Source organism: Synchiropus splendidus, chromosome 10 (assembly GCF_027744825.2).
Source record: "Synchiropus splendidus isolate RoL2022-P1 chromosome 10, RoL_Sspl_1.0, whole genome shotgun sequence".
Lineage (NCBI taxonomy): Eukaryota > Metazoa > Chordata > Actinopteri > Syngnathiformes > Callionymidae > Synchiropus > Synchiropus splendidus.
This window is the reverse complement of record NC_071343.1, coordinates 15,134,265-15,161,758: the sequence shown is the minus strand read 5'-3', so window position 1 is coordinate 15,161,758 and position 27,494 is coordinate 15,134,265. Positions and strand designations below refer to the sequence as shown.

General features: G+C 40.1%; 1 protein-coding gene across 7 annotated transcripts in view; it reads right to left on the bottom strand.

Moving 5' to 3' along the window:
* The window catches only part of dip2a (disco-interacting protein 2 homolog A), a 55,708-nt gene that overhangs the window by 14,283 nt on the left and 13,931 nt on the right, over positions 1–27,494 (bottom strand). The window contains exons 1-7 of one of the 7 annotated variants that reach the window (XM_053877420.1): positions 12,232–12,375; positions 9,592–9,663; positions 6,705–6,824; positions 6,505–6,624; positions 4,360–4,623; positions 2,846–2,983; positions 80–121 (exon numbers count right to left, since the gene is read on the bottom strand). In XM_053877420.1, coding sequence (XP_053733395.1) covers positions 80–121; positions 2,846–2,983; positions 4,360–4,623; positions 6,505–6,624; positions 6,705–6,824; positions 9,592–9,663; positions 12,232–12,244 — 769 coding nt within the window. In that variant the 5' untranslated portion in view covers positions 12,245–12,375. Of the gene's footprint in view, positions 1–79; positions 122–2,845; positions 2,984–4,359; positions 4,624–6,504; positions 6,625–6,704; positions 6,825–9,591; positions 9,664–12,231; positions 12,376–27,494 lie in introns of those variants that run through there. The other 6 variants (XM_053877416.1, XM_053877417.1, XM_053877418.1 and 3 more) reach the window with 6 other exon arrangements.

Below are 27,494 nucleotides of genomic sequence, written 5' to 3'. Positions count from 1 at the left end.
AACTGACAACTGGAAAGCATAAAGGCACAGGCAGCACAAACATCACACTGTCACAGAGATGAAGAACAGTTATAAATACCATCCGTTAAATTGAGGGATCCTTCTTTTCTCCACTCAACCCCTGAAGAAGAAACACACGAACACATTTTTTGTGTTTAGGTAGATTGAGAGATAGAGAGAGAGATAATCCAGCTCTCAAAAATAAATATTGTTATCAAGTTGATTTATGTTAAACTAGGAGCCAGGAAAATAGTAGAGAAATTATTATTGCTTCTGAGATGAAAAATACCTGACCTAAATTTGTCATCATATATCCCATACTGGAGCACACAAACGCTATCTTCACACGCCCACGTAGCCACTGAATGCCACAGCTTTCAAATTAAGGATTTTCTTATTGCATTTTAGTGAATTTCATCATTGTTGGCAGTTCGGATTCACATGTGACACAATGGAAGGAAAAAGAAGCACACTTGGCATGAGTCAGTCAACGCAAACAGAACCTGTCTAAGTGCTAGATCACCATTAAAACCACACAAGAATACACTTGATCTAATAAGAGCAAGATGTAGCTCTTTCTATTGCGCACTAATAATTCATTTTTTCAATTGAAGTTTGAAGTGATGAACATAAGGACATTAAGAACTGTAATAATGCTGTGACGTTAACAAAAATAACATATATAAATACTTGTGATCCTTTTTTACTTCAATTGTTGGTAAATTGGCATTATATGTTAGAAGTATGTACAAAAATATCAACATAAAATTCGCTGAGGAAAAACAAAGCAAATTATAATTAAAAAAACGATAGGACGAAGTTCTAAAACAGTTCTACTTCAAAATCCAAATAGCAACGTTCAATTAAGGAGTGTAAAAATAATACATTTTAAGAGTGAAGAATATTTTTTGGCCATTAAATTGAAACATTTCGAAATGATCACATGTCTAGTTTTGCAAGGTAACTAGCCTCATTTGACCATCGGTCCACTCTTTCAACACCTAACACATCTAACATACCTGTCAGAAGTTCATGTAGGAAGATGTTTGGGAATCAGCTAAGGCAGAGTTGCCAGAGCCAGATAGAAAGTGGTGAAAGCGCTGTCTCTAATTTTCACTATTTTAATTTCATAAATGTGGAATAACAATCTGACTTTTATACATGACGTCCATTAAAAGAAGAAAATAAAACATCCACGAATGTGAATGCTAACCACTCTAAATGTCAAACTCACTGAAGAAGATCAAAGAGAGAGTTATTTGGAAGCTACATTCATAAAGCACAGATATATTAGAGTGATTGTGACCAACGTTGACAATCTCTGCAGGTAAGAAAACAAAAAGGTTTCCCAGCATCTAGCATCTCAGACTTGTGTCACTTATATTTGACTCTTTTTTTTTTTTTTCTTTTAATTCTGGCCGTTGCAACGACTGAGCATTGTTGACTGTATGCCAGACATCCTCTAGGAGTCTTGATCAATAGGTGTCTTTAAAGTGGCATGAGAAGTTGTGATCAGCAGTGGACCAGAGCGGAAACAATAACACAAGTGCTATGGTTTTGTGGGACAGAACCAGAACATTCAAGTCAGTGCCATCACGTGCCCCAACGTGCCGATGCCACACGTGACAAGGTTGTCAATTCCCCACAGGGCAATTAAGAGAACCTTGTTGTTAAACTCAGCACCAGAGAGGTGAGGCAGCTTTCTGAACTCAGCAGACGACGAGCAGCCCAAATGTGTCACTTAAATATGAATCAAAGAAACAATAAATAAAATTAACCAGCCATAAATACAGGTACAGGGAAAGGTGGTTGCACAGAGAATACAGGAAGAAAAAATGTTCATTTTGAATATGACGAAAATAGGGAGAAATGTAGAATATGTTGAGCAACACAACATGACTGCTTTTGAGCATTTATAAATAAACATGATGACTCATGTTCTTCACATCTAATCCTGGGCTGCTTGTTGTTTGCTGCTCAACTTTCCAAGCTTCTGTTTTGAAAATTTCACTGCATTTTTTTTCCACAACACACATAAATAAGTGGCGAAGCAATCGAGAGGTGACACTCATTATACGAGAATTGAAATCTTTTTTTTTTTCTTCCGTCATTAGATTAGATTAGATTAGATTAGATACTACTTATCTAGCTGCTGCCAATAAATATAAAAGTTCTCAAAAGAAAGAGGTGCGTTCAATGAATAATGATGATGAATGATTGCATGATTAGTGCTCAAACATTATATATATATATATATATATATATATATATATATATATATATACTGTATATATATACACACACCAACAGAATTCCCTGTGTCGTCCACACAGTGGCTAATATTGGCGAACAGGTTGACACTACTTTGGATGGAAGAACACCTGAGCAACTGCACGCACAGAACCAGGAAGTAGCATCGATCACGTTCTTTTGCGCTTCACTGGTAAACTGGAGAGGGACATTTAGGCCAAAGCTCATCTGGCCACTACAAAACTAGCTCTTCAGGTCTATCAACAACCTTGGCCTTGGAAAAAGAATTGAGCAGTCGTTCTTGCTACTAACAGGAAGATCTTTACAGTAATGGGTTCAGGACCACATGATGCATCACATGTGTGATCGGACAGAGGTCCTAATGTAATGCTATTTCATTGTACATTGCTTTTTCTTTTCCTCCTGACACTTATTTCTGCTGATCGAGGTTCAATGTTACCATAGCAACACAACAGGGTCAGGCCGACGACTGTGCCAGAGCGACAGGCTGCCTGACTGGGGAAGACAGAGGGACAGACAGCAGGGAAGAAAGGAAGACGTAAGGTATCTGTGCTTCAGTGGGTGTGGGACTCACCATCTGCTGTCTCCATGATGCTGGTGTGGTGATTGTGGACACGGGAGACGCCTCGCACTGAGGCAACCTGAGGCTGCTCGGTGTGGAGGGAGGAGCGCTCCGATAGCCCTGTCACATCGGGGGGAGCTGTGTGGTTATCTGTGGTGGGTGGGTGTTGGGGGTTAAAAGGTCAAATCCCAGAACTGATTACCGCAAAAAGAAACTGTTGTACTTGTTGTAAGCACATATTAATAGAGGAGGAGGCTCGGAGGGGGTGTTTCGGGCAGGGAAACAGGACTTTATCAGAGAGCTACATATGTTGAAAAAACAGCACCTTAATCAGGCCAGGTTCTTACCTCCTTATTTATACTATTTATTGAAACATGCTTCTGCTTTATTCTGACAGCACAAGGGCAGAGAAATTATAACTGTCTTCTTCAACCAGCATAACATAACTAGTTTAAAACACTGATATCAGAAACAGTGAGTGAGACAGCAGACGAGAAATCAGAATATGCCGCAGCCACGTGAGGCTTTGCCGAATCTCTCTCACAATAAATGAAATATATCAGCTCGCCAGTTGTCACGGCTGTCTGAGATTGAATTAAATATCACGGCAAACTTCTGCTGAAATCAGCTTATTGGAGACAAAAATCTGTCTCACAACTCTGTGATGTTTTGCACAGACTTGGATAAAGGGCTTAAAAAGCAAAGTTTTCGGGGGATTTGTACTGAAAGAACAGTGTGTGAATAGAATTTTAATGACCGGTCGCTTAGTCAGTAGACGTCTGGTGCGGCTGCTTGTTACAAGACTGGAAGTACACAGCATTTATGACCATTAACGCTCCAAAAATACAGAATAATACTCAGTGACTGAGCCACTAATTAGTCAACAAGCCACTATTTACAATAACAATCTCAGAGTACAAAATAAGGATTATTTTCAGTCTACAGATTGTGGAAGTCACTTAATGATTTCAGAAAATGATGGACATGGTAATAAAATAAAAAATGAATGTTAAAAATGGACAAAAAAAGTCTCGCTAAATTGAAGAGAAGGAAAACTAATGCAATATATTAATGAAGTTTTCTCACTAAATTGTCTATTGTATGAGTTTAAATCAAATTTTGGCATGAAATTCCAAATTTCAATGCAATTCATTGCATCGTGCATCTTGAAATCAAGAGTAGAATAAAAGGTGCGGCAGAAGATTTGCATTTCTGGAATCATGAGTCTCGTCTTTTGAACTTGATGTTGTTGTTTGCATTTGAAGGAAGAAGTTATGCAATGATGCAGGAACACATTCATCTTGAGCTTCATTCGCCTTGAAACCAATGCAGTAATTGACAGGTATATCTGTGAAGAGTGTATTCCTGGCAGTAAATTCTGCTCATTTAAAACTGAATTATAAGATAACTTTAACATCTTGCGCCTCTCAGCTTCGTAAGGTATCTTGAAAAGCATTGTTTACTGCAATGAACTATCCCTGCCTGTGGTTTAAAGGTTGTGGTGATTGTATGTGTGCAACACTGACCTATGTGTGTGTGCGCCATGAGGTCGGCAAGCGCAGTGGCCGCAGCGTTGGCGTTGAGAACAGCGTGGGCAGTGCTGTTGGTGACTGATCTTCCGCCTGGGTGAGATGAGGTGGATGATGCGGACGATGAGGTGGACGAGCCCTGGATGACACGATTAAACCAGTGCTCCACAGCGGGGTGGCTGTGGCCCTGGTAAGGCGTGGAGGTGGCCAGACGTCCCTGGCGGCGTAGCGAGCCTTCGTCTTCTGAGGCAGAGGAGGTGTCTGTGTTTGACAGGTCAACACATAGGGTGGTCAGTGAGAGAGACAAGAGGTAGGCTTTTGTCATGAGTGGTTCAGTTTTTAGAAAGCTCAGCAACTTTCAAACATAGATATGACCACACATCTAAAGGACACACATTAAAAAAAAAAATGTTAATTGAAGTGTTGTGAATAACATGAGTGTTTCAGTAAACATAAATCCCACACTTTTCCCTCATCGAATTAGCATAACATACTGTAGTAGCACATAATTCATCATTTTCTAAGCAAATTTTCCATATTAAAATTATACCTATATTATTAATGAATGTATATTTTTAATGCAAAATTCACATTTATGCATGACCACAGCAGCGAGAACAGATCATAATATAATAATAATAATAATAATAATAATAATATATATCATACTATTATTATCATCAACATTATTATTAGATATTATTATCATTCCCAAACAAGCAAATAATAATGAATAATATTGCATTCAGTACGGAATGCAGAGAAGATATGGTCTTTCTTGTTATTATTTTGTGTTGACATATAAATTTCCATTTTGGATACAAACAGAGCGTATCACACCAAAACAAATAATGAGATTGTTTTTTTTTTTTTGTACTGCAATGTTAAATGAAGGAAACTTAATCTTTAATTTCTAATACCAAATAAAGAACATTCTTTAGTCAGAAAAACACGTTTTGAAATAAATGCATGCATTATGTCTCAAATAGAGTGGATCTTATCTGTTAAGGGGTGGCAAAAAAATGACACCTGAGGGAGGTAAATACTAGACATGAGTCACGTAAATGTGTTTATAAAGAGTTTACTCTTTATTTATTTTTATGAATGAAGTTCTATCAATGAGGAAATGGCACCGTTTTTGAAGAAAGTCACTTGTACCCAAATAAAACCTCAGTTGACAATGTGAACCCAGCATGTCTACAGAGTCTACAGGGGTATCGCATGACATCATCTCAGATGCTGTGTAAACTAATAAGCATTCATGTGCTTTATCTTCCAACTAATCACTCACAGTTTGTAGTCAGAGATAACATTCACAAACTCACTGAAGCATTCTCATGGCCTTGGAGGCTGTCAGAGGAAGGCTGGAGGAGGGTTGATTATTACAAGCAGGAAACTCCTGGGACTTCTCATGCATTTATTATTTTGTTTGATGATGCTCCGGCTGTCTTTGTGATTTTACACCACTTAACAAGAGACAGAGCGGTGAAATGTGGACAGACGAGAACAACGCAAACACCGAACACCGAAGAAAAACAAAAAGCTAAACCAAACAGAAGAGCAAACTTCAAGTCACTACTCATTTAAAATTCTTTTTCATGTATAAAGGAAGCTGAAAACATCAAGGTCTTTCACCCTGCCACTGTTGCCATAGTGCTTCATCTTTTCCTATCCTACCACTGCAGGAGATCTGGATGAAGAACATCAGGGTCCACATAAACACTCTGTGTAACTGCTCATGAATATATACCATTATTTTAAAAGAAAACGAAGGAACTAATAACCAGCCTGCAACATAACACCTTCTGCTACACTAGAGACTAACATGATGAGAACTCCTCCCTCTCATGTCCAAACCCCAATGTCTGAGCTTCTAATCCAATTTACTTGAACCACTGCGGTGTCCAGCTTCTTCACACAAGACGTGGTGTTCTAAGGGCACCCTATCATCTGATTTTCACACCAGAAAATGAAGCCTGCAGCGGCCAAGTTTTCTGCATCACAAGCCAGTTTATGCTACTGCACTGACAAAATAAATATTAAACTGTGAATTAAGTTTTGGGGGGGGGTTATCTATGAAATGTAAGGCATCTAACAGACAGATGGATGTCGGGAAGTCAAGAGCATCAGCCTGAGCCTCACCTGGTGGGGTGCATGCCTCCACTGAGGACTGAACTAACACAGATCTTCTCTTTGATGGCATGGGCATCTTCCTCTCTTTGTACTTCGCCAGTGCTGCCTGGACAGCTTCTGTGTGCAAATCTTGGGAAACAGAACAACACAGTTCAAACAAACGTTAAAAACAAATGAGATTCTAGAAATCCCGTGCAGCTCACGCTTACCAGATCTGAAACGTTCATCCCTGGTATTGGCAGCCCGAGATTTGTTGTTTTTTGGAACAGGAAGGCCGGCCTGGGATGAAACTTGAATCCGATTGTCGATTTGCAGAGAAGGATCTACGCCTAAAAGCAAGCACAGAGGCATTAGATCTTGAAGAACGATCACTCAAAAATCTGCCCATATTCTGGCAACCACAGCACAGATTAGAAAGTTAAGTTATCCACCAGGAACTGGGTTCTGCGTCTGTTATTATAATAAACCAAAAAGAGTATTCCAGGCATATAATCCCTTCTCTTGGAGATTTGTAGCAGCCTTTCACTCTCTCATTAAAGAACATTCAAAATGGAAGTGGATCATCATCATTCACAAATCTTTGTTTACCTTTTCATTCGGAAGGGCAAAATCTTTTTGTCTTTCTTTAAAACTAAAAAGCAATTCTACAGGAATATACATGACAGAAGATGCATCACTTCCCCCTTTCTAAAAACACCAAAACAATGCCAACATTTCACTTTAAGTAAGCAAACATCAGCGTCACTTCAATAAAATCATATGTAGGGATGATCCGATTGATTGGCCACCGATCGTGATTGGCCGATATCAGCTTGATCGGAGATGCTGATCACGCAACAACCGATTACATGTGACCGCCGGTGCTCTGATGAAGCCCCGCTGGTTGTGATGCATCTGCTCCTCCCAACTTGCTGCTCTGCTCCCTTGGGAGCAGCGAAACTGCTATAGAGGTTCTTTCAATCTGTCATGTAAAGTTTGCATCCTGCATCTCATGCACGGGAAAATCCTGTGCAGGGAAGCGCCTTAAAATTAAATTCGCCATTTAAAGGGCCAGCACTTGACGGAGCACTGAGAGTTTTCCAGGCTCATGAAAGTAAGACCGCTGGTTCCTCAGTAGCAGGCTGTTGGCACAGATAGCGCTTAGCGACACCTGCCGGTCCAAGCGTGACATTTAGCAAGCGAATTGGGCAAGAAATAATACTTAATAGATGACCAGCCTTTCTCAGGCGTCGTTTACGCGGAGACAGAAATGACCGGATTTGTCGCCGTTTTGGAGTCGGGTGCAGCGCTCGTCTGCCACCTGAATCAGTGTACAGTGCTCTCTGTCTCGGAGTCCTGCTGAAAGCGGGCAGTATGTAAAACTGCAACGTCTCACATCGAATTACATTTTTTTCAGTTGTCCTTCTGACGGAATAGTTGCTGCATTCCACAAGGTCTTTCTATTCTTTGCCTCCTTGAAGAGGTATATAAAACTCATCATATTGATTACAAATTCATTGTCAATCTATGTGATCGGTATCAGTGATCGGCACCAAAAATCCTGATCGGAGCATCCCTAATAAAATGTATACTCTCTATAAGTCAAATACAAGTTCCTGCAAGAAAAAGGTAGAAATAAATCTACCTAATACAAACGCCTGGGAGGAATATGAACTGAGCTTATTGTGAAAGTTAAAGCTTTGACATATGGTCTAATGAACCACACAATGCCTGCCCTCGACACAAGACTAGTCCATCCCCTTTACACCTGCAGCCAACTGGAACCAACACCAGGATGATTACATGCTGCCCACGAAAGTCAGCTCTTCCAGTGGAAGGTTAAGCGAGGATAATTGAGCTTTACACTATACACACAAAAAATAAAAAACAAAAGATTCACAAGAACTAGGGAGCATATGAGGACACATTCCTCACAACCTCAGAGCGTGACAAGCGCATCACCATATGCTGCTCCTCACAGTAGCGTGCTCCCACAGGAAACAGGTCTGGAAAACCAGCCAGGACAGCAGACCCGGTTGCTGGGCAGAGCACACTTGACAGGCACCATGGTTGAGCCAATCAGATGTGTAGGTTGCAAACAAATCAAATTTTATTGGCTAGCTGCGTACATGTGATTGTGCTGCACCTGTCTCATGAAGTCACGGAGCAAAGTGAATCAATACTTACTCAATCACTACAGTATATAAAAAAATAGAAAGGTGAAAAGAAAATAGACAAAGGCCCATCTGATACAGCATGTCCTTGGTAAACTGCAGTAAATATTGAACCAGTATCTGCAGTTCTTCTTTGGACTACAGTCTGTATTATCTTTAAAGCAATCTAAGCATTTTCTAAGAAAAAATAAGGACAAAATCTTATGATCTTAAAATTTAACCAGTCATATATAATATCAGAGATTTTCATACTAGTTAACCATACTAGATAATAGAATTTTAGAAACATTATTATTATATTGTTCTATTCAATTAATTGAAAACATGTGCAAAAGCCATGTCCTGCAACAACATGGCCCATGGTTTTCAGCTGTAAAATAAATATCAAAAACACACACAAACACACTTAATAAATGAGTTTAATATTTTAAAAAAGTGATTATTAAACTATAGAGCTAAGCTCTTGCGGACCACGTGAAGTAATTTTGCGGGCCGCATTGGGACCTCAAACGCTGAGTTTGACCCCTACTTTAAACCAACTTGACATCCACACAGTTGGATGACATTGCTGTGAGCTATGACACATGTAACTGAGGCTTTACTGTACAACACAGTAGTGCAACAACTAACTTTATAAGAGGTTTTTGTTGGACCCCACAACTTCAAGCATGTTTTAATTAAGTAAAGCACTTTAAAAAAGGGTATATCCGTTATTATTATGTATTTTTGCATGCAGCGCTTTCATCAAAACAAAAATCAAACAAAAAAAATATTTTAGTCATTTAAATTATTGTTACTAAATTGTCGATCAAAAACATTGCATTTCTGGATCAGGTACCATTGTGTTCACATTACTCACAACTACATGGTGAAATCAATTTAAAACTTGAACGTAAAAACACTTCACTGATCAGTGCTACTGCCAGAGGCCTGTGTGCCTTACCTTGTATCTGTGGGATGTATGGTGCTAACAGCTTGCTTCTTTTCTTCTCATAGCCCTTCTGAGTGATGTCGCCTGCACAGAGGGAGAGGAAAATAGGGGGAACAGACAGAGGGTAGAGAGAAGGGGGGGAGAGAGAGAGAGAGAGAGAGAGATGAGTCATTAGCTTTGGTTGTGACCTGTTTGGCGTTTCTGCCACCGCAGGCACCACACTCTTGCTGGCTAGACGACCCATTCAAAATATGGAGCACCTGAGAGGTGAACAAAAGCGGAGCTTATGTGTCATTAGTATAATGAATCAGTGTTACACAGAAGGAAGGTGTAACTGCATGTAACCACAAAGCGGGTGAATTGCAAACAACCAGATCAATGAAAATCGAGATACAAAATGTTGTGCATGTCACGTATTGATTATATTTGGCGGTCTTTAAATCACTACTTAATTTCATTTCCATCCAACTACACATAAGTAAATCTCATACAGGCTGAGCGATTCTGCTGGCCAGATCTTGCCCATCAAGTTTCACTTAGGCTCATGGCTTCAAATGTGCTTTAAAACACATAAACTTTGTCTGCACATCCTCACTACTTTATTCTGTTTACTCTTCCAAGCAACACAACAGCGTTGTGGTGTGAAAGCAGGTGTTGTTGATCTCACTGGTCGTCGCACTGCCTGCTGGTCCTGAGTCACCAGTGACAGTTGAATGCTCGCACTGTTACAGATCCTGCAGAACAATACCAAGCTGTCCGGCAGTGCGAGCCGGCTGACCTGACACTGGTGATAAGTGTGTGTCTATTGGTGTGTGGTGCATCTGTATGTCTGTGGGCATACCAAAGTGTGTGAGCGTACGCACCACAGCAGCCAGTCTGACAACCGTACAATAGCAGGCTATTCTCTGTGTCGGCCCCAAATTCTGGCTTCAGCGGCCCCAAGCACACCCTGATCCATCAAGCTATGGGCCAGTGAAGCTAATCTTTTGATCTGAGAACAAACAACTTCATCATTAAAAATGGAGGAATGGACTCCAGAATTCCTTGCACAATGATGACCTTTGACCAGAATTTTTAATCACAAAAGGGTTTGAGACACAAAAAGACAGCAGTAATTCATTTGCTTCCGTAAACAAAACTGTAAAAAAGCACTACAGATGAAGTGGGGAGTGAATAAACGCATGTCTGTGTTTGGAGTTTGCTCAGCACACAAAGGGGAGGGTGAGGATAAACTACCCAGAGCATGTATGATTGGGAATCGCTCCCTTGGGCTCAGATAAAGAACAGTTTTTACCATCATCAAAAGCCTGTTCTTTTGTTCCCTTCATCGCTCCACTGTAACCTATTCACATTCCCCACCATCCTTCAGGGCTTGCCATCAAACACACAACCTGTCTCACTCTTTTGACCTCTTTTTTCAATCACCTACAATGCATCTTTTCTTCAGCTTCATGTATGACACAACCTTCTCACACATAAAATAATCTCCAAAAATATGAATTGGCTCTGACCAAATATGCAAATATTTAGGTCAAACTTGCAAGCATCATGATGCATGCAGTATCATCTTACAACAACGGATGCTCATGTCCACACAGGAAAACCAAAACTCGTTTTGCCCCAGTCATAAACCAAGCTTCCGCTCACACGGCCTCCAATCTAATTTCCAAAGAGTCAAAATTCCGCTCCACAGTGACAGTCAGAGTGCTCCTCTTTGTCTAATTGACTTTATTTGAGGGACAGATATTGAGTGTCATTGACTGATTGCAGTCGGGTGGAGTCGTGATGCAGCGAGAACCGATAGATATCTAACTTCCATCCACCTAGACTGAGCTCTTTAATCAGGGAGAAAACTGTGAAACAGCACATTCATCCAACAACCAGGAAAAAGGGAGGACAAACTGACGCTTTAGAAATTCAGTGTATTGATGTAGTCAACAAATTACAGGTCGTTTCAACTAACAGGAAACACAGAAGCCAATATGATCGAGTCTGTTCTTGCATAGATCACTACAGCTTCATAACCTCTCTCAAGCACCGCAATGAGACAAAGACTTGGTTGAAGTATCGGTAAGGATACTGACTGGACCATATTTGATGTGGCTGAACGAACATTGTCATGGAAGGAGAAGAGCTGTTCACAGGACTGGTACCAAACTTGGTCCGATGCCTTTTTGATGATCAATACATATTTACTGTCTTAATACTAACACAGAAAGTTTTTGACATTGGAGTTATAAAAATTCACTCCAAGCACTTTTCCAAACCATCCATTGAAAGTCATTGACATCCAAAGACACACGCCCCTCCCCGCTCATTTCAATTCTTGTGTTGGCAGCAGTGTTGGCACACTGTGGGCTAACAGGCACCGACAACCGCAGCCTCATATTTAGACAGAGCCCCATTAGCTCACCACATGTGACCGTTCACATGCAGATGTCATTTAGCATCCAAGTCATTTACATTGAGTCAAGCTATTCTGGATGAAGTTGCACATACATCCAATGTTCTTACCCTTTATTTAGAGATGCCTGGTTACCAAGAGAAAGTAGACGTAGCAGATTTAAGCACAACTCTACCTGATTATCACACACACAAACAGGTTCAAAAATCCGCACTACTATTAACGCAGACACAAAGAAGGTCACTCACACGCAGAAGCCATAAGTAGCAAGCAGAGAACAGGTTGTTCATCTCCATCAAAGAGAGGTGCAGAAAAATACTTCAATAGCAAAAGTCTTGTTTAGTCAAGCCTGTCTTCCTCCTTTGTTTCGTGTCATGGTTTGACAAGAAAATGTGGAAACCCAAGAATCCCTCATCTTCCCTTCCCATCACTCCCCTCCCTCCTTCGCTGCCTCAAAAGCAACAATACAGACCCCCTCCACACCACACAAGCTCCTGCCCTCCCTTCCCTGCCTTTGCTCTTTCCATCCATCCGCCCTCCACTTGTCCCAGCGAAAGTCTCCACACAAAGCTGAGCCAGCCTTGAGGATTAGGGTGTCAAAGTGGAACCCTGCCCATCACCTTCCCGTGTACACATACATGACTGTAACGCAACAATGAGGCAGGTAATTCTGCATGTTAAAACAAGTTTCAGCAGGCTAGAGATAAGCAATATCTTGTTTCACAGAGAAGAGGAGTGCACTTTGGTATACTCAGGCAAGCTGTAAACAAATTATACTGCAATTGAAGTTTACCACTGTGAAATTGTGTTAATCTAATTGTATGGCAACACTCCTGATGCATAAACTCTTTACATATATCTTTAAAAACACAGCTAATAAGGTAATAAATTGGTTATACTTATCGTCTTAGAAAAAAAAATCAACAAAAGCGAATAATATTTAAATACAGAAAAACCTGTGTTTGAGTGACGACTATAAAAAATTCAAAAATTCAAACATGGTCAGTAACTTGAACGGGATGAGACATTTAACAGCAGTTGAGGATTCATGGTAGGTACTGGTAGGGGTGCAACAACATACGAGATGAGATTATATTGGCTGAAGATTTTTACCTTTACGAAAAACTTTTTACATTACCTTGAAGAAAACAAAAATGACAAAATATATGACAGGACAACCAAATCAGAAAACAATAAAGTGGAAATACTTTATAATTTGCATTCACGCATGACCTTTAACTGCTTTTGACAAAATGTCTTGCCTCATTTTCCATCACAGAAAATGGCCTTGTACCAGAAATGACGACTGTGTGACCCAATAATTAATATGTAATATGTATGATATGAAGTTACATTTTGTTCATTAATGATTAATTATGCATTTGAGTAATGCTAAGCAGCTTGGTTTCAGGATGGAATAAAGAACCATTTGGCTCAGCTTTTCATAATTGAGAGTATCTGTTATATTAGATTCTTTCCTTCTTACATCACGACAAGAAAGTCATGAAAAACACTCAACTACGTTTAAATACAAGATTCAACAGACACATGCTATATGGAGACAAACACATCCATCTGCACCACAGATTTTGGGCTGATGAAATAAATGTTACCGGTAACACAAAACCAAATGAAAGGGTTCCAACAGTCAAGGGCGGATGGATAGTGTCACTAAAAAAAAAGAGCGGCGGATTCGAGATGTAAAAGCAGCTTGACACCAAGAGCCAGCTGGGAGGAGAAAAGTGGTAGAGCTGTAGATGAGATAGGGGCACAGGGAGAGTGATAAGGGCGTCAGAGATGTGATCAAACAAAGGATGATATGGATAAGAGGAAATCACTTCCTTTCTGAGCTCCGGTGGAAACACAAAAGCACACATACTTGGGCCTAAAATGTAAGGGCTCCTCCGTGCATCATTGGTCCACTCAAGCAGTCTACATGCGTTCTTCAAACAGATTAAATGAGCCCCCAATTTTGTTGATGTGTAACCCCTTCACACACATCTCATATCCCCTCCTATCCCCCGGCTGTGCGTGGCTGGTAAGCAGACAGACAGCCTGAATACCTAGACAGAAGAGCCTGCAGCTGCGCACTGATTCACTATAGGGGGGTTCATAATTAACACCAGACAAGAAACGCTAATTCAGCACATTCATTAGAATGTTTGAATGACTACATTCAGATGGATTTGCAGACAAAGAAACGTCCATTCCAAAACAGCAGACAGCATAAAGTGTCAAAATGTGAAACACGACAGTGGAGCACGTGTTTTAATGTGAGTCATGCCAGATCGACAAAGGTATGACTTCACATTAAAGATCCTTTTATCACAGAGGAAACCATCCAGATGCATGTGTGTGAGGGAGCAGTGAGAATACTCCAGTCCAGACACATTAGTGTCAGCTATATTCCACCACATGGTGCAGTGGCTGGATGGGTATCCAGTTAGTGAATGGCATGCTGCTACACTGGCTACCATCCAATGTTTCATTTGCACACATTGTCTTGAACAGAAATTAAAAACATCTAAAATAATGGCATGTACATAGAGCATGAAGTGAAATGGTAATGACCATCAACACCCACAAGGGATTGAAGAACCGTGTCAGATACATTTGACACTTTCATCAGTTTGTCTTATGTTGGGTTCACTGAGCCCCAGTAATCGGACTGACAAGCATGCACTGTGTTGGGAGTTAAAACCCTTATTTGAAACATACAGTATCTGTCTGCCTTCTTCTGACTTCTATGAGGACTAAACTTGTCCAACAGATACTCACTCCCAAGGCGTCATAAACTGTCAGTTGGATTTTTTTCATCCCAGAGCGAGACAGAAGTCATCTTCCGCTGTGTATGTTGACAAAATAGGTGTTGACACTGTAGGTAGCACTTTACAAGAACAACGCTACACATCGAAAAAGAATGGATGAGGTAAAGAATATGGGGTGGCAGTCCCATACGTTGTCACTCATATACGTCATATAACCACAAGCCTGACTGAAGGTGCTGAAAATGTGGCGCAGTGAGGAACCACATTAACCAAGTAAAGTAATAAGCTAATAAGCGCAGGTGGGTCAACGATAAATGAAGCGAAAAGCCTCAACAAGCAACATGGAAGGCTGGATGCAAAAGAGCACATGACCACCATCAATACGTGACACCTTGGGAGTGAGAATGTGTTGGCGTTTAGGTTGACAAAAATATCGATACCCAGAAAAATACTGCTTTTCAAACACCGGATACAACACTGATTTGCTCCGTTATCTTGCAGCATGGCAGGCAGGCAGCGGCACAACGATCTTATGATGAATTCCAACAGGTTAGTAAAGTTTAAATTACCTTAGAGTATCATACTGATGACTGCCGCTAGTCCAGTCATTGGCCTGTATTGATGTGGGGTGTTCTGTTATTAGCTACTCTACAAAAACATTGAAAATATTATCCCATATCTCCACAAACTTAAAAAAATAAACAGTACATCTGTGAGAATCAAGTACAATTAAATTCTCTTTTGGTGATTGCATTTATTTGCACTGACTGAAATATGATCATCTTGTTTCTACTTTGTTATTGTTGTGGGTCTGTGGTTATTTACAGTATTTTATTACATTGGCCTCATAACATAGTTGCCTTCGCCTAAATCCCTAAAAAAACATGACTCTCTGCAATTATGCTATGAGGCTAACAATTAATTTGATCATTTATCTACAGTTTTTTATGTTAATAATAATTATAATAGTATTATCACTATCAGGTTTGCAATTTTTACGTGACAACCTAATTGGTGTGTCAAACTAGAAGCCATAAAACATATCAGCAGACCAGAGCTAAGTCACATTTGCCAAACGATTGTGATTCAAGGAGAAAAAACTGTGCCTTTTGTCTCGTGAAACAGAAAACGTTTGCCCTCAGCGTGATTTGAGTTTGACACCCCATGTCATACATTATTGAAAGGGTATAATCAAAAATAAAAACAGAAAGCTGTTGAGTGTCTCAGTAAAAAGGACAGGCTCAACATTTAAGACTGGTTTCATTTGCTATATGTCTTTCGAGGACATAGGAGATTTGCCGGCTTCTTTATGTGGTCATTACCATATGAATGACCCTGTTCGCTCCAGCTTGACACAGACATGGCCATTAAGTCTCTTGCACATGCATATGCAAAAATGGCCAGATTTAGCAGGAGTCTGATTTTATGCACATCTACACATGGAAACCATGGAAATCCAATTAAAGGGTGCACAAACAGATACACCCCATGGTATAAGAGACATCCCCAACAGGGTGTTATTTATCTATATTGAACAGGGTTGAGTTGAAACAGTGTTCACGCTGCGCGTCACTCTTTCATATTTTGGGAAATGCAGATTAGAGCAATTAAAATCATAGTTTCTGAATTATGCTCCCCAAAACAAACAATAATGTATTTTCATGTATTGAATTAAATACAGAAGAATTACAAATTACGATAACATTTGTGGAAGACCAAATATTTTCCAAATAAAAGCTGTGTATTTCTTGAAAAAACAGTTGGTCTCACGAGGATAAAAGCATTTGAATCTAAAGTTGCATACGACTGCTCATCTATTATTGAGCAGAGATGCACTTTCACTTTCTCGGTCACAGCACAGACAGGGCTGTGTATCTCTGCGTCACTGACTAAATTAAGTAGGTCAGTGATCGTACGGTCAAGGCCGGACATAAGCCTTATAAATTTTTACACGACTTATCTATCCCTTGTCAGCTTGAGGTGGCGACACTGGAGGGCAATATGCAAAGATTCATTATTTAAGAGGAGATTGCTTCAGTATATGCCTGAATATATTCAGGTAGCAGTTGAGTTTGGCAATATATATAAAGCATTGCAAGAAAGCTGCAATCCGTTTTCAGAAAGGATATAAAAAGAACTGGAATTGGGACGTGTCTTAAACTAGCACACACTTTTAACAAGACTGGCCTTCATTGTGTGACAAAAAAAAACTTCATACACACAGACACATATGTCTTATGTGTGTGTGCCACACACATAAGATGTTGATACATTGACATATATATGGGAACACACAAACATTAACCGGGGGCAACCAGCAGGAGCACATGTGTGCGGGTCCTGTTTTAATGACTTGCATTAGTTAGTGGCAGAGGAACCACAACCGCTTCCAGACACACTCTCTCACAGACACAGGCTTATTAGAAGACCACATTCATTTTAAGCGTCTTTCCATCCACCCCCATCAGCATGACACATCAATTCTCCAACTATTAACATGGCAGTAGGGTTCATGTCAAATGGGATTATCCTGTTCTCAAATGTCATCTCTCTTAACCTCACCTGATCCCTCTCTTCTTGATTAATGATGATTTTTTTCTGCCCAACAGAGGGCACTAAAATTACACAGGAATGGTGTCTCCGAATATGGTCACATTTTTCACCAACTAAATTGGAGTCTTCTGATTGAAACAGGTGACAGGTCAGAATATTTAGCTGAGGACTTCAGTAAAGTCCACACGGAACAGAAAATGAAGATGGAATGGGCATCCAAAGATAAAGCAAAATAGAGCTCATCCATTAAGAGGAGTGACTCAATGACTTGATGTTGAACTGAGATCCAATCGACTTGTTGCGTGTGGCACATCAAACGCCAAGAAAAACAGAAAAAACAACACATTAATTCTGGGCCAAAAATATAAAACAACACACTGCAAAATCTTGCCAATATTAAGTATTAAAAAACATTTATACTAAATGGGCTCAATCATCCTGAGTAATTGAGAGATCAGGGAGGTGAAGAAGAGGGTGGTGGGGTCACAAAGCCTGAGGTTTCCACAAGACTTGGTTCAAGTAGAAAAACCAAGTGGGCATGACGAGAAAGTACAATACATACATTTACATACAATACATTTCAGGGTCTCCCATGTGTTACATCAAGTATGACTCTACACCTTTTCCAGGGATTTTCTCTTTCATACTCTTCACCAGATAAGAATTGGAGAGTGTATTTCCATGTTGGTCTGCATTCTCTGGCCCCTACCTTAGAGCCTGCGGCAGCTAGCCCACCTGGGTGTTTGAGTCCTACAGTGGAGAACAAGATATTCGCATGCTTTGAAGTTTTCAGATGGGAATGACTTCAAGGAAAGGAGAAATTAGACATGGCGGTACAAGAGAAGAAAGTACGGACAACAAAAAGAAAGATATTGATTGAGCAACTGAAATCAGAGGGAATGCAAATAAAGGCTGACAGGGAGAACAGGAAGTGGAGATGGTCTTTGAAGTAATGAGATGAGTGAAAACATGGACCACAGAGAGGAATCATACGACTTGGACGAAGGACAGTCTTGACGTTTAGGGTCCTTGTGTGTGGTAAGATTAGAGGTTGACGAGGGCGTGTGAGGGAAAGATACAGTAAGCCATTTCCTCCCGCAGCTACACAAAGACAGCACGCTCTGGAAAAGGGATTTCTATTTTATTTTCACTTGTGAAATCACTGCAGTCATGGGACAGATATCTTAACATCTAAAAATAAAAGCGATTAAATGAAAAGGTGTATTCACCTACTATATTTATAGTGATAGGGTTACCCTTCTTTATCATTGGCATTTCGCAGAACACAAAAACCTCAGGCAAAGCTTTAAAGCATCTGCAGCTCCAACCAAATCTCTGTCCAAAACCAACCAGCGGCGGCAGCTCCCCTGGGGCTTTGACATCGAGACAGAAATAGGCATAATGGTCTGATTGATGCAGCTTTCACAAACACAACAGAGCGCACCAAATGAACTGAGGCCCTGTAAAACAGGGATCAGTGAAGCAAAAACACAAACATGTTTGCCAAAAAAGCACAAAGAGGAGATGACATTTGCTTTTGGAAACTCCAGCCAGGTCCTGGGTCAAGCAGCGACTGATAGTGAATGGAAAGTGACTGATTTTAGAAGGGGAACATGGAAAGAAAGTGTCGTCCAAAAAATGAAGAGAACATTTTATCACTCCTTCACACTCCGTCCACTCTCACAGTTGCCAGTCACTTCCTGCTCTATTGTGTAGCACTCTGGCTACATGTACAGGAAGCTGGCTTTTTGCTTCCTCCTTCCTGCAAAGGTTGGAATTTGTACCGTTACACGCAGTGAAGGACAACACAGTGTATTTGTCGGTTACCAAGGAAGTCACTGACAGAAGCTTGAACTTGAAACAGCACTTTTCTGAAGAAGTACTGATGTGTGTTTAAATGTCACAGAAAAATATGAACTGCCACGTCCACTAGCTCAATTCCTGTCTTTTAATTGTAATTGTCATTTGTTTTTGGAGAGGTCGATGAATGTGTGAGACATAATGTATGTTTATATTTGTCGGCAAGAACCATAATTTTCAGGGGAAAAAAATCACATTAAATAGAAAATGTAGAATATGTTCATAAAAACAGGTTGTTATTATCAACTCAGTGCAGTGAGACCTTCAAATTACAATGTTTTGCTGTCTTTATCAAGCAGCTACAGCGGGAAGTTGAATTACCGATGTCTTATGCAACTCGATAACCAAGAAATTATTTATCAAATATGGATAAAGCTGACTGGAAATATTGATACAGAAATGCATCATTAAGTATCGCAATATTTGAGGATATCAATATTTTCTTACACCTCTACTTGATAGAAAAGGACACCAGTTAGTTTCTTAAAATGGAACAAATGTAACAAAAGGGAGGACTGTGTGTCCCCCTAACTGGAAAGACTTTAACATATTGTGGTCAAGTAAGTGCACAACAAGTCATTCAAGCAAGCTGTCCATCATTAAAATTGCATTGTGGTACAATTTAAATCAGGTTTCTAGATCATTCCGGGAGAACTTTTTCAATCACTTATGAATTAAGTCATCATTGATGAAGCACAGTATGGGCATGCATCTGGTTCTGGATATGCCTTCAGGTATGAAAAGAAGAGGGAAGTAGTGATGGCAATACCATAAATTACACAAACAAGACAGTATGGTACGATCCAGTAACCCTTTACACTTTTGAGCCAAACCCTTTTCAACAACATATCTTCAACCCTCCTGGCTATGGGCACATTGAAGTAAGAGGCAGATGGTATTTTTGGTGGATAGATAATGAATACACCACTTAGTTCAGTTGTCTAGCAAGAAGTAGGGAGGAATTCCGTCACCATGGAGAAAGAAGAATGTCAAACGGTGATCTTCAGCACTGTTGGCTTCCATATATAGACAAATGTTTCATCGCACCAACCTGTACTGATCGGGCACAATAAAGAAGGCCGGAAGTCTTCAACGTATACAATCACTGGATATTTTCCCATTTAATATATTACATCAATGTAACGTGCACTCGACCATTATATTAGTCGCTAGCTTTTCTGTAGTCCAAATATTTCATTCCAAACCTCTCCAGAAACTGTACACAATTCTGATCCTGCGATTTGAAATACATTTTAATGCAAATGATTTACAGGCTAAAGTAATGTCATGAGGGATTAAAACAATAAGACAAGACATATTCTGAACATAAATCTCCTCCATCTGGAGCACCTGCTCCCACCTATTAAATAGATCAATCCCACTGCCGTCCACAGCAGAATTATTAGTTGCCAGGCTCTCAGCTGCACCGTAACTCATGTCAGCCAAGTCTGTTGAGTACTCAATATTGATTCCCGCCCACACAATAGCCACTGCACATGTGGAGGTCTTTTTAGATGATGGTATCCATCCATATCCTTCCACATGATTTCTTTGGATCAATTCAAGACCCAAAGACAGCAGAGATGACATGGATCACAGCATGGGACAGCAACAATATAGAGTTGAAGTAGCACATTATGGGACTTGTATAATGCAAGGCCTCAAGTTTGACACAGTGGCTATACATGTCAGGTCCCTGGCCTTAACTGACCTATAGCAGCTCTGATTATTTGACAAACACACCGTGCTAAAAAGCTGAATATCAGGAGTAAACAACCGTGGTCTTCTCTTCATTCTGAAACTGTCACCACAGATGACTAGTCATCCTGAGTAGCTCAGGGCTAAAGTGAGGAAACTGAACCTGACACATGAACATGTAAAAACAGCTCCTCAAACACATTTATAAGTACATATAATGAAATTTGTTTCACCACATGTTAAATTAGTTTTTCTTCTTCACACTTATTGTATCGCAAAGATTATGACCCACTTTTGATCTTGTTTTCACTTTAAAACAACCAACTTTTGCCACATGGCAGCTATCAGTGTTTTGCTCAGAAGCAATTCAATAAATTACTGTTGCACTTTATGGCCCTACTTCTTTTTACAACAAGAGCCACAACATGCTCCTACCAACACCCGAGAGGAACTAGTTCCACTGGATCGACAAGTCAGAGGGCAAAGAGGAAATTCGAGCACTGTGAAGGAAAGCAAAAATACTGAAGAGGAGTTCAGGGGAAAAAGATTGATTCGATGTGAAATGAGTATTGACACATTGTCATTAGCCAATCAGGTACACGTTAGAGATGCCAAACAAAGCAAGACGGGTGCATACGCTTGTAGCATGAGAGTGGAAAGAATGGAAGGAATGAGGCAGTGGGAGGAAACCTGCTGTCAGGTCCTGCAGTTGGAGTGAGCATAAGGACCTGTCACGTTTGAGTGGCGACAGAAATGATAAGGACACAGAGGTTGAAGCTTAAATCAGGTTATTTAAAGTGTTTGATGAAATGATGTGACCTTTTAGTGAAAGGGGTTTTGTGGCTGATAGATACTGATAGAGTTCATAACATAATTGATTTTCTATATTTCCGAGTTGATGAAAAGAGCACAATAACCCACCCCTTACCCGAGGCTGTTGTTTTCCACAATGGTTTTACCTACACAAAGCAGCTGATATACAGTATTCAAATTATCTTCACTAACATTTAAACTCATTTGTCGCACATGATTTTCATTGTGTTGCTGATCCTTGACCTAAATGAAGGTAGCTTCACAGAGTGTGTCTCTTTCCTTGACAGCAGGCAGATGGTCACATGCTGAAGAGCTGAGCTAAACGAACCCACAGAGGAGACAGCTGGTCTCTGACTTATTTCCAAGCAACCTAGCATGGAAATTTAATGGAGTGTGGCCCTATTGGAAACGAATATCAGTAGGGTGAGGGGAGGTCAAGTGAGCCCGATTGACTTCAGAACTACACAATAGGAGAAGACAAGGAGGGTAGCATGTGTGTTTAACAAGCAAACACATATGCACAAAGCAGGGAGAAGAACTAAGAAGAATAACTGTGTTTACTAAGCACCAAAGTTGGAGATGGAAAAGAAGCAACTGAATGTAGCAATAAAAAGAGTTGTGAAGAGTACAGTATCCGTCTGCTCTTTGATGATACGGGAGTCTTTCCTGGAGGGACAATCCCCTCCAACAAGCCTGACGTGAAACACAAACAGTTAGCTTCCTTCCCTGCCTCCCTCTCTTAATTTAACCCTCTGCTGCCGTGATCTATCACCCTGTCATTACTTCTCGCTATTCAGCATCCCCCCACTGAGTCGACCAAAACTGGGCTTAAACAACACATCAAAGTCAATAACAGACACCTGTCAAGCTGAGAGTAATTCAGTAAGAGATGTCGACCTGAAATACTGGATTGAGATGAAAATGCCTTTTAATATTGTCAGCCATAACATCATTTGTGAGTGGGTCACTAACACAAAACATGCTATTTTATTTACAATTACCATGTCTAAATATGCTGAGTTTCGACCAACAGTTGAGCCTGCAGTCCACGCTTTTTAAATGGAGGGGTGATGGGGGGGTGAAGGTAATTGACCTGAAGCAAAACAGTGGAAGCTCTTTTATTTTCCCGCAGCTACCTGTCACACACTAACGTCTCCTTAACTGACTCGCGTGCACACACACAACCACAAGGCTTTCAAGCGATTCAGTGAGCTCAGGGTGGAAAATGTCAACACAAGTCTTGATGCTAAGGAGATTCACCGGGCAACACACCGGTGAATCACACACACACACACACACACACACACACAAAAAAAAAATATATATATATATATATATATATATATATATATATATATATATATATATTTTAATGAAGGTAGTTTCACTGCTCTTATCTTTGTTGTTGAACAGGTTACTGAAAGTTGTCTGAGTTTCTGTACTCAGGAAACATATTACTCTTTCAGGGCATTAACTTTCAGCTATATTTGTCACCATCCACATGGCGATTCTGGTATGACAAGTGAGTCAAACATTACCCTGGAAATCCTGCAGAAAAGTGTCACTAATACCAGACGTTGTGATAGCGTTAGTGCACATTCCAGCCTCTGTCTCAAGTGTAATACATTTGGTCAAAACTCAAACCTCGTAGTTTATTTTTCTGTTAGTTTTATCAGTCTTTATCTGCACTGTTTTTCCAAGTCTTTTTTTGGCTGCTGCAGCATGTGAATTTCCCTGTGCTGGGATATATCAGGTTCCCCTTATCTTCTTTTTACAGTCCTGTCGCCGCAGACATGATTTGGCACTCAAATTACTGTATCACCTCAAAAGTTTATGATATCATGAAAATTAAAGAACTATCGGAGTGAGAAGAACAGAGGCTCTGCACTCATGGCTTCCATCAGGACAGCCCCTGGGACTCGCGGTAGCGCTGCACAAACAGAAATAGCAAAATCGCAGGTGCATCCTTCTAGTGCCAGTTTAGCTTATCAGAGGCATGCCTAACAATGGCTTGAAAAATGTACAGTGTTATATTTACTACATGAATGTAAGTTTGGAATTGGCAGTGTTATATAGTTGTGTGTAAGAGTGTTTTTCCTTTGATGTATTTTGTAGAATATTTTTCCTGCACAAATGTTGGTTTCTTTTCGTTGGAAAAGCGGAATATTTTTGCAGTTGGCAAAACCGTTTATTGCTGAGGATGGACAGAGATTTTTGATTTAGAATTTTAAAAAATGCAAATAGAGTTCCTTAAGTAATTGTTATAAATTTATACAGTAGAAAACACTAGAAAGCACCAGGAGAGCGCACATTTAGGCACCTGTGCCTAAATGAAACCTGGGCTGATCCGTCACAACACCTTAACCAGCTTTCAGTCTCAAGAAAACCTCACACTTTATGTCATGTGTTAAAATTTGTTACAAGCCAAGACCAAGTTCTGGGTCTAATTTCTTCAATGGCTGACGATCACCGCTCACATGGACTTTAGGTGTGGTCTAACTTTAATTCGATCTAGACTCAAGGATAAATGCAAACGCAAACTCTCAATAAAGTCTGAAGTCTGTCAAAGTCATTCAAGTACTCATACAACAAAACGGTGTGATTTACATAAGGCAGTAGTAAGCTCAGCAACTTGGCTTCACAACCACAGAAATGACAGTAATCTTATCTTTCTTTTTGGTGTTTTTCTGAGATGTCATGCGATATAGCATTTGACATGTCAGGAACAATCTTTTACGGCAAATCTGTGTGCATCAATGAGCTTCAGACAGGACTAACCACATTTATCTCAAACCAGCAGCAAGCCAAACGAAGAGCTGGTGTGAAGGTAGAGTCCATAATAAAGAATCCTTTGAAATCCTTTCTGCAATGCCCAAAAAATGTCATCAAAATCTGTCTTTTAGTGATGCTGTGTGTTTTCAACGTTATTTTTCTACAATATACATTAACTACATATATGTGCTTTCACAAGGTCATACAGGGTTTCCGCCAGGAATTTTTTAAAACTACCCCTCCCAGATTAAAAAAAAACAAAAAAAACAATAAACAACGGAACGGAACCCAGCCAATCAAGAAGTGATACAGAAACAGAGGAGACCGTTTTGTCATTTATTGAATTGGTGACAGTATAAATGCTAGTTTTTAATCATGAGAAGTAAATCTGTCTCCAATCCCAGCTGTCCTCATGCAGTCCATCTTTTCATGTGTCTGGCTGGAATGCATGACTTGAATACTGCAAGCAACAGACTTCAGTCATGATGTTTCTTTCGGGACTTTTCTGCGACACAACACAGCTAAAACCGCCACGTGAGAATTGTGCAGAACAAATATGTTAGGCTCATAATGTTTGACAGTGAGGCTGTCCAACTGTGTGGTCAATGTCTTGTTGACATTATTAATCCATCCAGCACAATGGATGTATGTTATCCATGTCACTCATCAGACCTGGACAGTGTGGCAGAAAGAGGATAATACCAGCAGAGTGGCAAGAACTCAGCTTTTTAAAGGGATTTGCAAGATAATCTGTAAGTTATTTAGGTTATGCCTGCATATCTGGTGAATCTGGAAGGATTAGGAATGAGGATTAGGCTATTGTATGTCCAACTTGCCTTTTATAGTAAAGCAGCATATCGTGGCAGAGAGCACAAGAGTGCATGTGCTGAGATGAAAGGAGCAAAACTGTGCCAGGCCATATGTGTGATGGCTTTTGTTTGCTGGGATCTATTTGAACAGCATGTGGGAGTGTTTGAATGTTGGTGTGATGTGTGCTGTCAGAGGCCATGTAGAAGAGTGAGTTTGATTAAACAGCAGATGATTGTGAACTCACAAGGCTGGTGAAGATATGAGCGTTCCACGACACTCGGCCAGGATCACAGGTTCATAGCAACAAACACGTCCAGCAAACGTCTGCAGTCTCCGATAGCAAAAAGTTTGCAGAAACAACACTTTTAAAGGAGAGTCCAAACGATCCAATCATAGCTGTCGCAGGCAGAAAAATCTTGGCACAGTATGTGAACACCAGATGAAAAATAGATGACAGATTGGAGATGTCTTTAGAGGCCTGCATGCCATCATGACAAGCTTATGGCTGTCAAGAGCAGAAAGAAAATCAAATGTTTGCATTAGCTAATACAGATTCACTACATCATAAAGTGCATTTATGAGAGAAGGGGTAAATTCTAAACCAGAAATTGTGGCACAGTGAGGGTTTTCATCTGCTGTTTCCCAACTCAACGGTGTCATTAACAGTGGGCGATACAACTAACAAAATATAGAGCAAGTTAATATCATAATGAGTCAACATGAAAATATATACAGTATATATTGAAAGTGGCGAGAAGGATATTAGCATAAGCGGAGCGGGGAAGTCAAGAGAGATCTGTATCAGTTTTATAAGGTCAGCATCACCACAGATTAATCTAGATCAAACTAAACCCTATTACAGTGGACAAACAATGGCACAGAACAAAAAATGAAGGTTTACACTTCAATAGCTGGTTTCACAAAGTATCATAGATGTGATTCCATAAGCTGCATATTTCAAATCACTGTTTCGCGATTTTAGGCTCAATGTGCCAAGCAAATATCCAGCTTTTAACATAACACAACAACAAATTCTTTTGAAACTTTCTCTCTAGATCATGCCCTTCAAAATAACAAAACAGCATTTTTACGGAACAAGAAAAGTGTGTTTTCTATCACAATGTTTGAAACAGCTCAAAACAATCACAGAGGGATTTTCACAATGCAATAACATCTCAAGTGTTCTTTTCCAGGAACAACACTCACAATCTTTCAGAGAGAAAACTAACATTTTACTCTGTTAGGGTTGATTTATCTCATGGTGAAAAATGGAATAACATCATTTTCTCTCACGGGGTCTGGTTCCTACGACCAGCACAGATCTTTTGTTACATCTCGGCTTTAACTACCCGAGGCAATGAATTACTGAGACCATGTATGGAGAGAGAATAGTTCAGCCAATAAAAAAAATCACGACATCATCAGATAGTTTTACAAATCAGTCATCTGGTTGCCATATCATTTGTTGTAACGCTGCTAGGCAGAATGTAGCCTTAGATATTTTCGTTGACGTCAGTGTAAAAACAGGCCGGAGAGCTGCCATCTTTGAGTAGAACGGCGAAAGAAGACAGGTCAATTTTTCTTAAGACTTCCCGTCTTGGGTTTCTTTGCCAGGCAAAGTATATTTTTTCTTCGTCTTTCAAAGATACTTATGACTTAGAGAAATGCGTTCCCTGTGTTATCTTCTTTGTGAACATTTTACCACCCTTTATGCCTTAAGCTAAATGATATCCTTGGACAACGATGCTTCAGCACACTGAAGCGCTTTCAATGAAATGATCTGGCAATGTGAAAATATATATGAGAACACAGGTGAAACATATGTTAGCCTGGGCTAACACAAACCCACGTTAACCCTCACAAAAGACAAAAATGCAAAGCAAGTAGAAAAAAGAATAAGAACTAAACAAATTGGAATATAGATGTGCTTTATTGGGTCAACACCACAATTTGGCACAATAATACTGCTGTTCAGTCACAGGTGGGCAGCGAACAACTGAGCCAAAAAAGTAAGACATTTTAAAGGGCAGACAAGCGAACTTGGCAGGCGTTAACCACAAGACGTGAACATACAAATGAATTTTCTCTGCCTCACTTTTTACCCAAATGAGGTTGCTGGAATGATGTGACAAGTTTGTTAGGTCACCACCGTCTATCTAAAGTAAATGTGTTTCAGCCGATCAGCTGCAAAGCCGCCAAGGCTCATCATTGACAGAGATGGCCTTTTGCTTAATGAA